Source organism: Cinclus cinclus, chromosome 12 (assembly GCF_963662255.1).
Source record: "Cinclus cinclus chromosome 12, bCinCin1.1, whole genome shotgun sequence".
Classification (NCBI taxonomy): Eukaryota; Metazoa; Chordata; class Aves; order Passeriformes; family Cinclidae; genus Cinclus; species Cinclus cinclus.
This window is the reverse complement of record NC_085057.1, coordinates 10,809,779-10,825,127: the sequence shown is the minus strand read 5'-3', so window position 1 is coordinate 10,825,127 and position 15,349 is coordinate 10,809,779. Positions and strand designations below refer to the sequence as shown.

Sequence of the window (15,349 nt, the reverse complement as noted above, 5' to 3'; positions counted from 1 at the left end):
TCCCCTCACTGCTGACCCAGCACAGTAATTAATGTCAACGTGGGCTTCACAATGTATTTAGGAGAAGTAATTGGCTCTGGTGCAAGATGCACGGTCACTAATTACAACACAACAAGCTCTTACCAACTGCAAGTGCACGTGCTGGTGTTGTACGCCAGCATGGCTACGGCGTGGACCCTGGCCTTCTGCCTGCTCTGTTTCCCCAGCCCCTAATCCCAGCTCTGGGGGGTGGTGGGGACCCTGTTTCCATGGATTTCCCCTTGCAGCTCAGGTTTCCGGATGCTCAGAGCCAAAGCAGGCGTGTGGATCTCCCTGGGGCACAGCCCTTCCTGTCTGTGCAGATGCCTGGCTCTCCTCTCACCTCTGCTCTTGCTCTTAAAGATTTTCCCTAAAGAGGGAAAGTAGAAAGGGTATCAAAAATGGGTATCAGAGGAGGAATTCTGCATTTGCTGTGGCTGGCTGGGTGGACTTTGTCCACTTCACTTTCAACTCGTAACTCAAAACATTCTGCTTGAGAGAACACACCAGCTCAGCCTGGCCTGGGAAGCAAGGGGTTAATTTTGCAAAGGGAAAAAAAAAATCCCCAAAAGAGATTAAATAAAGCAACTAGAGTTGTGTAAGCTTCATATAATTTAATCAGGTTTGCTTTTATTTGTCTCTTTACTCAGAGTGTAACATTAGCTATTGCAAGTGACGGAATGAAGTGGTGCTTGCTCACGCACATGCAAATCCACAGTGAGCACTGGTACCAGCTCTCTTCCTCTGCAGGGTTTAGGGGGAGGCTTGTTGCTTTGTAAGAATTTAAGCCTGATTAAACATTTAATTCAGTATTGTTCATTTATTTCTGCTAATGATCAGAAAGTTCAACGTGGGGGGCTTGGAATTGACAAGAACTTGGTGGGAAACAGGGTTTTTGTCCAACAGGAAGGAGTATTTTGGGAGAGGGAAGTTACAACTGCAGGGAATTTCACTGAACTGAAGAGCACCAATCCAAAGTTTTGATTGAAGTGAAATTATTTGATGTGTCAAAACTCTGTTCTTCATTTTGAGTTGGTGTTTTGAAATGAAAAGTGTTGTTTTGTCTCCAAATACCGACATGAAGCGAAATTTAATGCTCATTCTCCCAGTCAAGAAGACAAGGGGGGGAATTAAAGAAAAAAGTTGATGTTTTAGCACAGGAAGGCTTTTATTCAGAGGAAACCATATCTTCTAATGGGAAAATGGAGTATTGTAAAAATATTCATTTCTGAGAACAAATGTGTTCAGGGCTGGTCAGAGCTGGGCTGCTGATGGTAATGCAGGTGTGAAAGCATCTGAGCCCAATCCCTGCTGGGTTCTATGTGACCAAATATGGCCAGAAATACAACTTCAAATGTCTCATGAGTAAAAGGAGTGTTTTAGGGTGTGCCTGCAGTGAGACAGAGCCCGATTTCTGCTATTATTTCCGTATCTGAAATCCATCCCCCCACAACCAGGCAGGTTCACTGCTGATGGAGCTCAGGGTTGTGGCTTTATTTGCTTTCTATGTAATACCCAAAGCACATGTTGCAGTGACTTGGGTGGGAATTGAGCTGCTTGTTAGCTGAAATTGGAAATTATAATCTGTGTGTGTGCTTGGGAGAGTGTTTGTTTATGGGAGGGAAGTGTGTTTATGTGTCTGCACACAAGTGGGAGAGAGTCTTTGTATGGAAGGGTGTGTCGGTATAAACGTATATATATATATACACCTTGATGTCCTGAGACTGATGCTGGGATTTTACAAACTAGATAACTCTTCTGGGGGGACTGAGACTGATCACCAAAGAGGAAGCTTGGTAGTAGTGAGAGACTTAGTCTAGCTGCTTTTGGACCCTTTTTCATCATTTCCTTTTGTGGAATTGAGGGTGAATTCAGGGTGTGGTTCAGTCCAGCCACCTTCTTGTTACCCTTCCATTTATACCCATCTCCCAGCTTTGCTCTATCCTTGCAGGTCCAGGCTAATGTGGAGAAGTCCTTGACTCTCTTTGGTCAGCTCCTGAACAAGAAGCACTTCTTGCTGACCTTCATCCGTACTTTGGAGGCCCAGCGGAGCTTCTCCATGCGGGACCGCGGCAACGTGGCCTCACTCATCATGACAGCCCTGCAGGGTGAGATGGAGTATGCCACAGGGGTGCTGAAACAGCTCCTGTCTGATCTTATTGAGAAGAACTTGGAGAGCAAGAACCACCCCAAGCTGCTTTTGCGGAGGTGAGCGTCCCCCTGAGAGGTTGGAGCTGTGGGACAGTGCCCAGGCACTTCTGAGTGCAGTGACACGAGCTGGCGTCCTTTGGGGATGCCACCAGTGATGGCTTTAGTGCTGGCTGTGGCAGTGAGAGCACTGAGTCTGTGGTCAAGCATTTCCTTGCTTGTCTGTGTGCAAGTATGAGAAGGATGTGGGACTACCTGGTCCCAGCCAACTCAGGAGCACCTGTGAGATGTTTTCACTCCAGTTTGGCTGTGTGGGCTCATGCTGCCTGGGAAGCAGAGAGCAAGGTGCTTGCCAGCTGTTCAGGCTGGTGCAGGTAGCGCATGTGCTAGTACATGCTAGGGTACAGGCACTGGGGTGTGTTGCTGTAGGTCACCTGGAGAAGGGAAGGTGACTAGGTGATCTCCCACATCTCTTGGCATGTGGGGCAGCTCTTGCCTTGCCCTGTGGCTGTGTGGGTGCCTCCATGGGCTGGTAACAGGCAGGAGTCCTCCTTTCCCCACTGTCTCCTCAGGGCTTACCCGCCTTGCCAGTCACATGGGGGTTTTCCTGGGAAAGTCACTCAGATCTCTGCAAGCTGGGAGTCTCGCTGGGGCTGGGGGAAGTGCAAGCAGGAGGCAGCTTGCCAAGCCCTGCCGTGAGTGCCTGCCCCATCAATATTTAACGATAGCTCTGAGCTCTCCTTCATCATGGGCTGATGAATATTGAAAGATACACCAAGTCCTGAACAAAAACTATTAATAAGCTCCACTGGTTTAGCTCGAGGCCCTCCGTGCCATCTTCTCCCTTTGCATGCCATGCGGTGCTTCCCCAAGTCCAGCAGCCTGGTGCCATCAGCTTTTGGCAGAGGTGCAAGGATGGCTGAGAGGCACAGGGCTGGCATGTCACCAGAAAGGCTCAAGAAACCCAGAGCATCTTTCAAAGATGTTCATGGCATGGCCAGACTCGACAGAGCCTTCCAGGTTTTGTATACTTGGCTCAGGGGAAACACCTGGAGAAGACCCAGATGTGAGCTGGTCCCAGTTACGTCTGTGTTGCCCATCTCATTAGGCACGTTGCTGTCTTACTCTCTCTGCTTCATTTATCACATTACAAGGGTGCCCTTAATGTCTCAAAGCATCTCATTTAGCAGTGTGTCAGAGGGGGTGTGTAGTGCTGGTGATGGCTGGCTGGGAGTGGGCTGGGTCTTGGAGATGCCAACCACTGTTCCCCATCCCTCTCCCCTCACTGCATTCTTATGCTCTTCTCTTCCAATTGTTCCTCCATAACACCAGGTTTCACTGAAATATTTAAAATGCATTTCCAGCTCCCGAAGTAAGTCAATAAAATATAAATAAAAGGCATCATGAAGAGGCCATCAGCAGCAGCGACTGAGCCATGGCAGCAGCACAGGGGGCAGAATCCAACCTGCACCAGTGCCCAAAGACTGCCAGTCCCCAGGATCAGTGCTGGAGGGCCATTGCAGTTAGGCCAGCACCTTGCTTGTGCCTTCCTGGGTGATATTTAACAAAGAGACCCTGTTCTTGAGGCCACAGTGCAGAGGAGTGGTGCCGAGAGCTGTGCTTCTCTGTCTGTTTGATTAGCCTTGCTGTTGGGTGTGAGAGTGTGCTTACTGCCCAGGGCAACTGGATTAACATTGATCTAACTGGGGAGAGCTGTTACTTATTTATTTGGTTGTTGGATAATCCCCCCATTGCTGTGGCATCTGGCTCTATCATGGATAAAGACAAACATCCACCAGAGCCTGAGTGGTGGCACTTCAGATAAACATTATGGGCTTGTCAGGCCCTTTCTAGGGCCAGGAAGGATGTCTGCTGAATAGCTGCAGTCCACTTCTCCCTTGACTTTCTCTCTATGTCCCTTTCCTTTTCCCTTGTTTTGTTCCCTGTGGTGGACCATTCTTTCCTGGTGGGGGCCATGAAGCCTTCCCTTCTCTAAAGGCTCAGGTAATGCTGTCCTCAAATGGTTTAAGGAGGGCTGTGCTATTCCAGGGAGGGCAAAAAGGGCTAAGCCCCATTAGCACAAGAGAAAAGTCCTTCGTCCCTTGGAAGGGACCATATGACACTGAGTCAGCTTGAATAAACTCTGGGAAAGTGGATTTCCTGCCCCAGCCATCTGGTCTTTGGGAACTGCTCCTGGCCCATCTGCTGGGTGTGGCATTGCAATTGGGCAGTGCATGGAATTGGGCAGTGGGACTCCTTTTGGTGGTTCTAACATTTTGGTTCTTTCTGGATTTTGTTTTTTGAGTCAACCATTTATATATTTTTCCCTGTTGCAAGAGGAATGCAGCCACATTCCTGAGGTTATTAGTATTGCTTTTGCTTTCAGGACCATCTGCATTTGCAAGTGGCTGATCTGATAATTAATGGGTGAATAAACTGAAGATTTTAGAAGGAGTGAAGGCCATGTTAAAAATAATGGACATGTCAAGGGGAGTTTTAATCTTGTGGCAGAGAGATAAGGTGTGGTGCAGAGACAGACATGTTAAGATGCACCTGTATGGCTGCAGGGTTCACCAGGGTCTGGTGCCACCCTCAGCTCCCTCCATGTCCTTCTCTCTGCTGGTGTGGCACATCCTGGCTGCATTACCAACACCCCAAGGTCCCTCATTCTATTTGGACCCATCAAGTTTCACACCTGTCCTGAGGGATCCTCCTCTCCCTTTTTGTGCATGGTCCCCAGCAGACATAGGAAACTGCCTGGACCTTCCCTGCTAAGCTGCTTTGGAGTACAATTTATGCTTTAGGAAACCAGGGGTAATATATAGGTTTTCTCAAGGCAGCTTTGGCTCCTTCCTTTAACTGCATATCCAAAAGCTGAGATGCACAGCTCCATTTTTAAATTTCTTTTGCAGCAAGTGGGTGCGGCATTGTACACTTGCAAAATCCTACATCACCACCCCACTCCAAGGAGACACACAGCAACCCTAAACTTCACCATGCAGGCATGGAATGGTTAAATTCCAAGCCTGGCACAATATCTGTGTTCCAAAAGTACATGGAAAACAGGTTAAGTTTCCAAACAGTGCTCTTACTCCCTCCTTCTTTAGTCCCCTTGTTTTCAGCTGAATTAGTATTGAAGATAAGTTTGATCAAAAACATATTTGGGTCAAAGTTTCCAGACTTAAATCTGATTGTGGCTTTAACCAAGGCCATGTACCAGTGGACTGGTGGTCAATGTCCTCTTGTTTTAACTATGTGCCCTGGACTTTGATGCTTTAGAGATCAAAGGCTGCTTCGGGGGTTGCAGAGGAGTCTTGTCACCAGTAGTGTTGGCATGCATCAGGGCAATGGCAGTACTGAATGCACTGCAGGACCAGAAGGCAACAGCAGCTCCCAGGTGGGGAAAGGGGCTTCCTGCTAGATCTGTCTTTGCCTTGCAACCTCAGCCCTTCTTTCAGGTTGTGCTTTAATTGGGGAGCTTGAGGTAGGTTTGGGGACATTGTACTTGCCTTAGGTGCCTCATACAATCCTCCTGTAGAGAGAGCTGCCTGGTTCCAATGGGACATCACAGAAGAAAGTTCATAGAAGCAGAAGGTACCAGGGAGAAGCAGAAAGCTTCTCATTCCCTGGTGAGACTCCCAATGCGACAATGTTGAGCTTGACTTGTTGCAGTTCTCCAAATATGCTGGAGACGAATTTGCATTTCTCTCCTGGGGGGCTGCTGATGGGCAGGCTTTCAGCAGAGCTTGTGCTGTCCCCTTGTGCTCCTTGCTTTCAGCCTTCTTTCCAGATGAAGCCTTTTAAAGCCAAAAAAAATTTAGCTACAGTCTAAGGGTGAGGTGGCAATGGGTGAGATCAGAGACCTTTAATATTCTCTGCTGATGGCTTTGCTCTCTACCTTCCCTACAGAACGGAGTCAGTGGCAGAGAAGATGCTGACAAATTGGTTCACATTTCTGCTGTACAAGTTTCTGAAGGTGAGTTTGGGAAGGGATGGCAGCCCTGTGTGGACAGGAAGGTGGTTCCTGCCTTGCTGGGCCAGGTAGCATGCTACCTAAAGCCCAGGCTGATATGCTCCTGAGCATTGCTACTCCCTCCCAGGGCAGAAATTGCTTCCCAGATCTCTGTTTCCATCCTGGTTTTCTGAGATGTGATTCTGGTCTCCTTTTTGGGAAATAGCTGAGATTGGGAAATGAAATCCAGATCAGGTTTGCTTAATGCATAGTGGGTTTGAGATTTTAACAATGGTACCCTGAGGAAAGATAAATCTCAAGCAACTTAGCTGAGTCTTGGAGTGGTCTCCATTCCTCTCTTCTTGCCTTTGCTTTTGTAACTCAGGAGGAAAAAGCCCTAAAAGCTGATCCTTCTGTAGGCATGGCTGTGATTGGGACTGTTTCTGCCTTTTTGAGTTGCAGTTTGATGAGTTGCACTCTTCGTGTAATGCCGCTGCTTTTCCTTCATCTCTCCAACACTGAGGTTCTGTGGTAGGGGAATTGTATCCTGCAGGCATCTCCACTTGTTCTGCTGCTTCCCCTGCCAAAGATGCCCTGGTGTGGATGGATGCCTTGAGGGGCTTGTTGACAGCCAGGGACAGAGCTCTCCAGTGCACCTGCATGAGGCTGCAGAGCCTTTTAGCTTGAATTCACTTGTTTCCAATTTCATCGGGGTACCAGAGGACACCACAGTGTAAGCTCTGTTTTTACCACTGGTGCATATACCTGTATTGAGGACATTTATTGCATCAGCACCAGTGCTTCCACCTGCTAGAGCTGCACCAATTTCCATGCAGATTACACAGCAGCAGCTCCAGTGCATGGACCCCCGGCTCAGTCCTGCTGCAACTTTGGGATGACTGCGATGGGTGAATGACACTTGCGATCCTGCCGTTGGTTTGTCAGGCAGCAGGGCTGTTTCTTGGGATCCTGCCTGGTGTCAGTGCATTGAGACTGGGTGGCACACAGCTGTTTGTGTGGGATTCATCCCTCATTAAGACAAAGAGGGTTTGAACTATTTCCAGCCAAGAGATGAGAGCGAGCAGGAGTCTCAGCAGAACTCAAGTGATGGTCAACGAGAGGTGATTCATAATATCACTTACATGCACTTGGCTTTTTGCCTCTGTTGAGGTGTAGTCTGTATCTATAAAAATCTATCTAGCATGCTGGAGATTGCTTGCCAGGGGTGGGAGAGGAGAAGAGCTGTGCTGGTCATAGGGAGATACCAAACCTCCAATCACCCCTTTGTGCCAGGGCTTTGTCCAGCAGGGCCCTTTTGCATCAGCAGTGCCATTGGATCAGGTGGAACACTGGCCAGAGGCTCTTTGGGTTCTGTGAACTTGGTGGAACAGGCAGGAGTAGCTCTCCTTGTGGATAAACTCCTCCAAGGCTCCATGAAGTGAACAAGGTTATGCTTTGGCTGAGCAAAGTGCAAAGTGCTGTGCACAGCCTGCAAACAACCCACAGCAGCATTTGGGGACACTGTATTTGTATGTGTGACCTGACATCCTTGACCTGTCCTTGGCTGGACTGGGCCATGTTCAGAAGCTACTTTGGATTAGCACATGCACCACCAATGTCCTGCATCTGTCCTTGTCCCCCTTCAGGGAGGCTTATGGGCATGTTACCTGTTGTAGAGCAGGTCTGAGGATGAGGAGTAGCAGCTGAGAGGTGTGAGGATGGTGGAACCAGGGCAGTGCCTCTTTATAAAAATGTCCTTGGCTACACCATGACTTAGGCATGGGAAAACATGTCCAGTCTCTGGGTGGTAGCAGCAGGAGAAAGGTCTGATCTAGGTGCACCATTACAAGAGAAACAAACACAGAGGGCCTGGATGAGCTTGCTGGCTGTGAAATTTGTTACGTGGGGATTCATCTCCTTGGGAAGTGGTTGAAACTCCACTGCTTGAGTCACTTGAGTTAAACTGGAAGAGACTTGAGGATGTGCTCATGCTCTCTTCTGGGTTAGTGCCACCAGAGGAGACTCACAGGGCTGTTCTCACCTGTCTCTGGACAGTGAGACTCTCAGGTGGCAGCAAAAGCAGAAGGCTGTGGAGTAGATGCAGAATATCACAGCAGACAACTTGACAGCAGGGAAAGTGCCCTAAACTGCAGTGACTGTGCATGTAAATTAGGCAGACAGCCAGGTGCCCAGCTTCTGGATCAGCTCCTGCCCCAAGCAGAGCAAGATACGCTGGGGTGAGGGATGGGAACAGGCACAGGACAGCCCCTCATGCCCAGGGCCAGCAGCATGGGGAGTCAGCAAGGGCTGGTGCTTCCAGGACGACCCTGTAGTAGCATTTATCAGACTCTTAATGAGACACCTCAGGGAAAGGGAGATGGATAAATCGAGACAAGTGCTGAAAAATGCACAGTATTAGGTGCCTGATGAGCTAGATCTAGTAAGTAAGACAGTTTTGGAATTAGCTGGCTTGTCTCAGCCTGCTCCCAACGCATCAACATGGGCATGCACAGAGTGTCTGCAGCTGCCCTCCTCCACCTTAGCTCCCATGGAGAGCCCCCAGAGCTCCCCTCAGTCACGTCCCCAGCAGCGAGCAAACTGCATAAGGGCTGGCAGGGTGGGCACAGTCACATCTGTGGGACACGGTGCTCTTCATGAACCTGAGGGATCACTGGCCATATCTCAGCGGTCTCCTTCTGTATTTCACCTGATGGAGTTCATCTCAGGTCAATGGCCCAGCACTGGTTTCTTTGGTCCCTGTTCCTTTTGTTGGTCTCTGTCAAAGATGATCCCTAAACCATCCTCATCTACATTGTCTTAGTGAGCTGTGACCCACAGCAGCACCTTGGCCCTGGTCTTCAAGAGCCAGTGGGGACAGTGAGGCTGGGAGTGAGGTGTGGCATTTTAGGGGTAGGATCCACACTAGGAACAGACAGAGAAGCCAGTGTAGGAAAGACTGAGCCCACCTGTCTTGGTGTGAATCCCTAGAGGTGGGTGCTGAGCTGCAAATGCACAGCAGTCTCCATGCCTTACTGCAGAGGTGAAAGCTATGGGCTGAGACTGTAGCAACCATGGCAGATGGAAGCAAGAGTCCTGCACCAAGGTATCCTCTCTCCATACCACTTCCACAGACTTGGAATTTTCACACGGAGTTTTTGTAAGCAACCAAAAAAGGCAACTTATGTCTTTCCACCAGAACCAGAGGGGCAGGCTTGGGGTTGCCCTGGGCTCTCACCACTCTGCAGCCAGCCTTGCCTTGCCAGGCAGCCGGTGATGTGCAGCCTAGCACCCACTTGGGTCTCTCACTTTTCCAAGCTGACTTAATGAAGCCAAGTTTGCAAATGAAACATAATTTCAAAGACAGGCATGTTGTCGGAAGGTCTGGGGATGATGTATGCCTGTTCCTGCTCGTTAGCAGCTGTCTCTTTAATTACCACAGATGCTAACGAGATGCTAACAGCATATGGTGACAGGGAGAGCAGCCACACTTTGCACCAAAGTACAATTTATTTGTGAGGTGGCCGGGAGGGAGGGATGAGGGCGAGTGGGGTAAAATCTGCTGGGACTTCTCTCCATCCTCTCTGTTCCCACTGTACTCTTTTTTCTCCCTTAGAGCTAATGCCTGTATCTGGAAGGGCTTGTTGGGATGCAGCTCAGGGGACATGTTTGGGCCCTGGGTTTATGAATAGGTGTCCACTCCCAGTCCTGCTATGCTAAATCCTGGCTCCAGGCTGGTTGGTGCTTCCAACCTTGGCAGATCCTTTAGTGTTTCTGAATCCAGCATCCAGCATGTTTTATGGGCAACTGTCTGGTCCAGTTTCTCTTCCTCATATGTATGCGATAGATGCTGATGTGGCTCTGTCTGGTAGCTAAAGCTGGCTCTGACTACAAGGCTTTGGCAGTGGAGATGCATAGGTGGCAAATGGCTTAACTGCAGGAAACCTCATTGTCTGGTCCCCTCCGTTACCTGGAGACTCAGGGTAGGGTTGTCTGTGGGTTGCTCCCTTGCTTTTCCTTTCCAGTGGGTCTGGCTGGCTGTGCCCAGCTGTCATTTGGAGAAACCTCCTTTGGCCTTCTCTCATGTGAGAATGAGCTCCTGGCAGATGTCAGAACTGCATTGTGATATCTGGGCAAGAGCACCCAGGCTGTCCCACTGCAGCGTGCCTCTTCCAGTCCTCAGGTGCTTCCCTTGTCTGGAGCAGCTCAAAAGACAGGCTGTGTCTCATAGTCAAGGTCCCCAGATTCAATCTGCTCTTCAGTTGACCTGAATTTACCCTTTTTAGCTCATCTTTGGCTCACAGAATCAGCAGAATTCACCTGGAAGTGTCTGGAAACTGGGAACCTGAGCCTACAGTTTGATAGACAAACAGCTTCCAGTGGACTTGGAAGGAGACAGTGAGTTCCTTCACAGGATTAATTTTACCATGGATCCCCTTCCTTGCCCCCTTGAGCAAGGGATGAGACTCGTCATAATGCTGTGTGTGGGGATTGATGCTGCAGGAGACTTCTGACATAGTGGTGATTCTCGAAAGGCAAAGCTGGTGCCTGGCACCTTCTAAGTCCTCTCTCTCCTCTCCTCCATCCCCCTGTCCCACAGGAATGTGCTGGGGAACCACTCTTCATGCTCTACTGTGCCATCAAGCAGCAGATGGAGAAGGGACCCATTGATGCCATCACAGGAGAGGCTCGCTACTCCCTTAGTGAGGACAAGCTCATCCGGCAACAGATTGACTACAAAATGCTGGTTAGTGCAAGCTGAAGCCTCACTGGTACTGGTTCTTGCCACAACTTTCCCGTCCAGCTCTTTAACAAGATCTTGGAGGTGCACAAAATACTTCTAGAGAGAGAGTTTTGTCTGTTTTCTCCAGCATTCCTGGGGTGCCTCTTACCCTGTCTGAGTGGAGCCCATCTGAGACAAGGTCAGAAACTGGGCCTTTCCTTGGCAAGGATTGCTCTTGCCGTGGGCCCAAGGAAGCCAAACATGAACTGAATACTGTTCCATAGCTTTTCAAGCAAACCCCTGGCAATGGCAAGTTTGGGTGAGAAATGCTGTTGAGCTTGTGCTAATATAGATAATAATAATAATAATATAATATGAGCAGCCCACAGCTCATGTTTGATGGGGATCAAAGTTAGTGCTTTGAGGTTACTGCAGGAGATGGAGAGATACCTGTCTTCCTTCTGAGCCATGTCCTCTGTCCAGCTAAATGATAAACCAGATCCTTCCCGTGGTTGAGCCTGCAGCTGGTTCTTCACCTGCAGCTCAGTCTCCACAGGGTTGGTTGGGAGGTGGAGCATGCCTGGGCATTGCTCATTCTGCACAGGCTTTGGTGCACTGGGCATGGTTTGCTGGCCCAGGACTCCTTCACTGGCTCTGTGCTTCCTTTCTGGGAATTGAAGGTTTGAGAGTGACAAAGAGAGGTGGGGAAAGGGGAGCAGGAATGTGCCATGTGGCTACAGCCCCACAGCAGCTCAGGAGGTGAGAAGACATGGCCTGTAGACAGCTGTAGCCTTGTGTCCTTGGACCTGCCTTTGCAGCCAGTGTGTCACAGCCTCTCACGCGACCCTTTCTGACCCTGTGCAGACCCTCAACTGTGTGAACCCTGAGAATGAGAATGCCCCGGAGATCCCTGTCAAGGTGCTGAACTGCGACACCATCACACAGGTGAAGGAGAAGCTGCTGGATGCTGTCTACAAGGGTGTGCCCTATTCCCAGCGACCCAAAGCTGGAGACATGGACCTGGGTAAGAGAGAAGCCGAGCACTTCCCCCTGGGGAGCAGGGAGGTGACTAAAAGCAGAAGTGCCAATAAATCTGTGCAGGGCAGGAAAATCAATATATCCTACAGAAGCATATTTGTGCTTGTTTGGTCCACTTTTGCCATGCTGGTGGCACTGACTGTATATGGGGAGCCCTGGCAAGAGAGTGTGTATCCTGCCAGTAGAGAGGGTGGGGAGAAGAGCTCCATTGGCTCTTCTGGGGTCTGAATTGCAGACTTGAGATGTCTTGAGGTCCAAGGATGCCAGCAATACTTGAGAACAGTGTTAATAGCCCTGTTCTTAAAGGGGGAACAGGGGAATGGAGAGGAGCAAAGGTAACAGTCACCAGGGTCAGACTGATGCTGTCCTTCCCTGAGTACTTGGATTTATCCAACACATTGATAGTCTTCAGCCCTGAGGCTCAGAGAGGGATGAGAGACCTCTTAAGTTGATACCTTGGGACGGTGCTGTACCCTTGCCTTAGCTTTGTGCTCTTGTTACCTGCTAACTGTGAACCCTTCTCCCTCATGGGGACAGAGTGGCGGCAAGGCAGGATGGCCCGCATCATACTGCAGGATGAAGATGTCACCACAAAGATTGACAATGACTGGAAGAGGCTGAACACCCTGGCCCACTACCAGGTAAGGCAGTCCATGATGGAGAACATTGAGCAGTCACCAGCTGTTTTGAGCTTGAGCATTTTTTTCCTCCCTCCTCAGCTTGGTCAGGGTCTGGGCTCAGCTCTCCAGGGCCATGGCCAGGAGATCTGCAGTCACTTTCCTGCCGGCACGTCATGTTTATGTTTATGGCTCTTTTAAATGGGGTATTTCCAGTGTTCATAGAGGCTGTTTCTTACTCTGACCTTACTCTGCCATTTTCATGATGAGCTTTCTTGTATGTTGGTGTTCTGCCCCTTCCCCCAGCTGTCACAGAGATATGTCAGGCTCCTTTGCTGGAGATGATGTCCCTGGGGTGGTGGCAGTGTCACTGCATCCCTCTGGGGCTGGTTTCTCTCCATGCTGGGGCTGTTCCCCCTGTGCCTCTCTGGTATGGCAGCCTGCTCAGCCCATTTGTGCCCACAGGTGACAGATGGGTCCTCAGTAGCCCTGGTGCCCAAGCAGAACTCAGCATACAACATCTCCAACTCCTCCACCTTCACCAAGTCCCTCAGCAGATATGGTGAGTGTACATGGGCATCCTCCTCTGGGCTGGTAGGGGAGGTAGCACTGGGCTGGGCATGTGGACCAAGGCACAGGACATACATAGGGCAAGTCACAGGGCAAGTGACTATAACTGTAACTCATGTGAAGAAAGTCCTCCAAACTCCCAGCTCTCCTGCACGATGCTATTTATTCTAGTGTTGGAGAGGGAGCAGGTACCCTCAGACCCATCTTTCTTGGCAGTGTGTTGGACTCAGGGGAAAAAGGCAAATATTAGATGGCTGCTGTTAAGGGATCTCTTCCATTTTATTCCCCTGAAATCTAATTAAAATAAGCACAGAGGCACTTAGCACTTAAAAGAGCAGAGTTGAAGACTCCCACAAATGTGCTGGCAGGTGTACTTCAGCCTTGGTTTGGAAGGGAATAGTGTGATCAGCTCAGACTGGTACAGGAAGCATCTGTGATCCTGGCACTTGTGTGCTGGGAGCAGGATAGGTTCTGCAGAATTCCTTCCATGGTTGTCCTGGCCCCTGTACATCAGCCAGGCTTGCATGTGGCCCAGCAGGCTGCGAGGACGGTCACAGCAGAGCTCCCAATTCATGAATCCCAAAGCTCCTGTGGAGGGGTGGGGAATGATGGGGCTGGTGGTGAGGCGGAGGTGGCAGGGTGAGAGCATCCCCCTGTGCTTGCAGAGAGCATGCTGAGGACAGCCAGCAGCCCTGACAGCCTGCGCTCACGTACCCCCATGATCACCCCTGACCTGGAGAGTGGCACAAAGCTCTGGCATCTGGTGAAAAACCACGACCACATGGACCAGCGGGAGGGTGACCGGGGCAGCAAGATGGTCTCCGAGATCTACCTGACCCGTCTGTTAGCCACCAAGGTATGGCCCAGGGACCCAGAGCTGATGCCTGACTTTTGACATCTGAGTGGGGAAGGGTAGTGATTTGGGTTGTCCAAAAGTGGTAAGCACTTCTTTTTTGTTAGCCTCCTGCTCTAGCACAGGAAGAGTGCTAGAGCACTCATTCGGTCTCTTTTCCAAGCTGGAGGTGAAGGGTTTTTGTGTTGAAACCATTCATGAATACCCCCTGAGTAGATTTTCCTATTTGCTTTTTGCACCTTTTGGTGTTTTTACTGTTCCCTGTATTTTTGAGCAGCTGCTGGTCTGAAAAGCAGAGATGCCCTGGGATAGGTGCCTCTGTGGTGTTTGGGATAAAACTGCAGAACTGGTGATGTGGGAAGGGTGATTACCTGATTACCCCAGGTATTTGTCATCGCAGCATGTTCCACTTCCCTCAGCACATACAATTCTGTATGGTGTTTTTCTTTGTATACTTTCAGCATGCCAGATCATACAGTGAAGGAGATGCCTCATCACTGCAGTGTCTGTTTCCCAGTATAAACCACTGAGAACCAATAGGGTTACACAGACTGTACTGTGCTGCTCTTTCAGGTGTAGGTATAGAAGTGAAATTGTCTTAGAAGCTGACCATTAGTTAAAGACTCACCTCTCTGCTGGCCCAGGGTGTTGCTGAGCAGTCCTTTCTCTCCTCCCCAGGGCACCCTGCAGAAATTTGTGGATGACCTGTTTGAGACCATCTTTAGCACAGCTCACCGTGGGAGTGCACTGCCCCTCGCCATCAAATACATGTTTGATTTCCTGGATGAACAAGCTGATAAGCATCAGATCAATGATTATGATGTCAGGCACACCTGGAAGAGTAACTGGTAATGGAGAAGGACAGTGGGCAGGGGGGTGGGCTAACATCACAGCTTCCAAGCCCTCCCACAGGGAGCAGAAATATGTACCTGGAAATGATCCAGGACAAGAGAGGCCCATATCTCTGTATTTCGGGTGTGGGTAAATCCCTTGCATGCCTTCCTTCACAGAAAAAATTCCAGGAATGCAGTGCTCCCTCAGCCCTTCCCCAGATCCCAAGCACCATGCTCCCCCTGATGGCTGCAGTCGCTGAGGACCACAGCGGCTCGGTTCCCATCTCACCTTGGCCTCTGCATCCCCCGGGCTCCTCCAGGGATGCCAGCCCCAATTCTCATCTCTGCTGTCCTGAAGGTGTTTCCACACTCCTTGCTGTCACTCAGCCGTGCCCTAACACAGACAGCACAGATCTGTGTGCACATCCTCCCTGCCCTTGCCCGCAGAGCCAGCCCCTGCTCTGCTAATCGCTGGCTGAACTCTGGGCTGGGGCAGCTCCTGACACCTCCTGGGCGCTGTGCTAGGGCAGGTGTTGGCTCCTGAGCCCCCTTTGGCATTTTTCAATTCTGCTGCCTCACTGATTTCAGCTCTCTGATTTT

At 50.0% G+C, this 15,349-nt stretch overlaps 1 protein-coding gene across 1 annotated transcript in view; it reads left to right on the top strand.

Moving 5' to 3' along the window:
* Nucleotides 1-15,349, top strand: part of PLXNA1 (plexin A1) — a 97,425-nt gene that overhangs the window by 74,220 nt on the left and 7,856 nt on the right. The window contains exons 21-28 of the mRNA XM_062501035.1: nucleotides 1,970-2,226; nucleotides 6,076-6,142; nucleotides 10,716-10,862; nucleotides 11,703-11,862; nucleotides 12,414-12,517; nucleotides 12,959-13,055; nucleotides 13,729-13,919; nucleotides 14,595-14,764. Of these exons, the coding sequence (XP_062357019.1) occupies nucleotides 1,970-2,226; nucleotides 6,076-6,142; nucleotides 10,716-10,862; nucleotides 11,703-11,862; nucleotides 12,414-12,517; nucleotides 12,959-13,055; nucleotides 13,729-13,919; nucleotides 14,595-14,764 (1,193 nt within the window). The remainder of the gene's footprint in view (nucleotides 1-1,969; nucleotides 2,227-6,075; nucleotides 6,143-10,715; nucleotides 10,863-11,702; nucleotides 11,863-12,413; nucleotides 12,518-12,958; nucleotides 13,056-13,728; nucleotides 13,920-14,594; nucleotides 14,765-15,349) is intronic.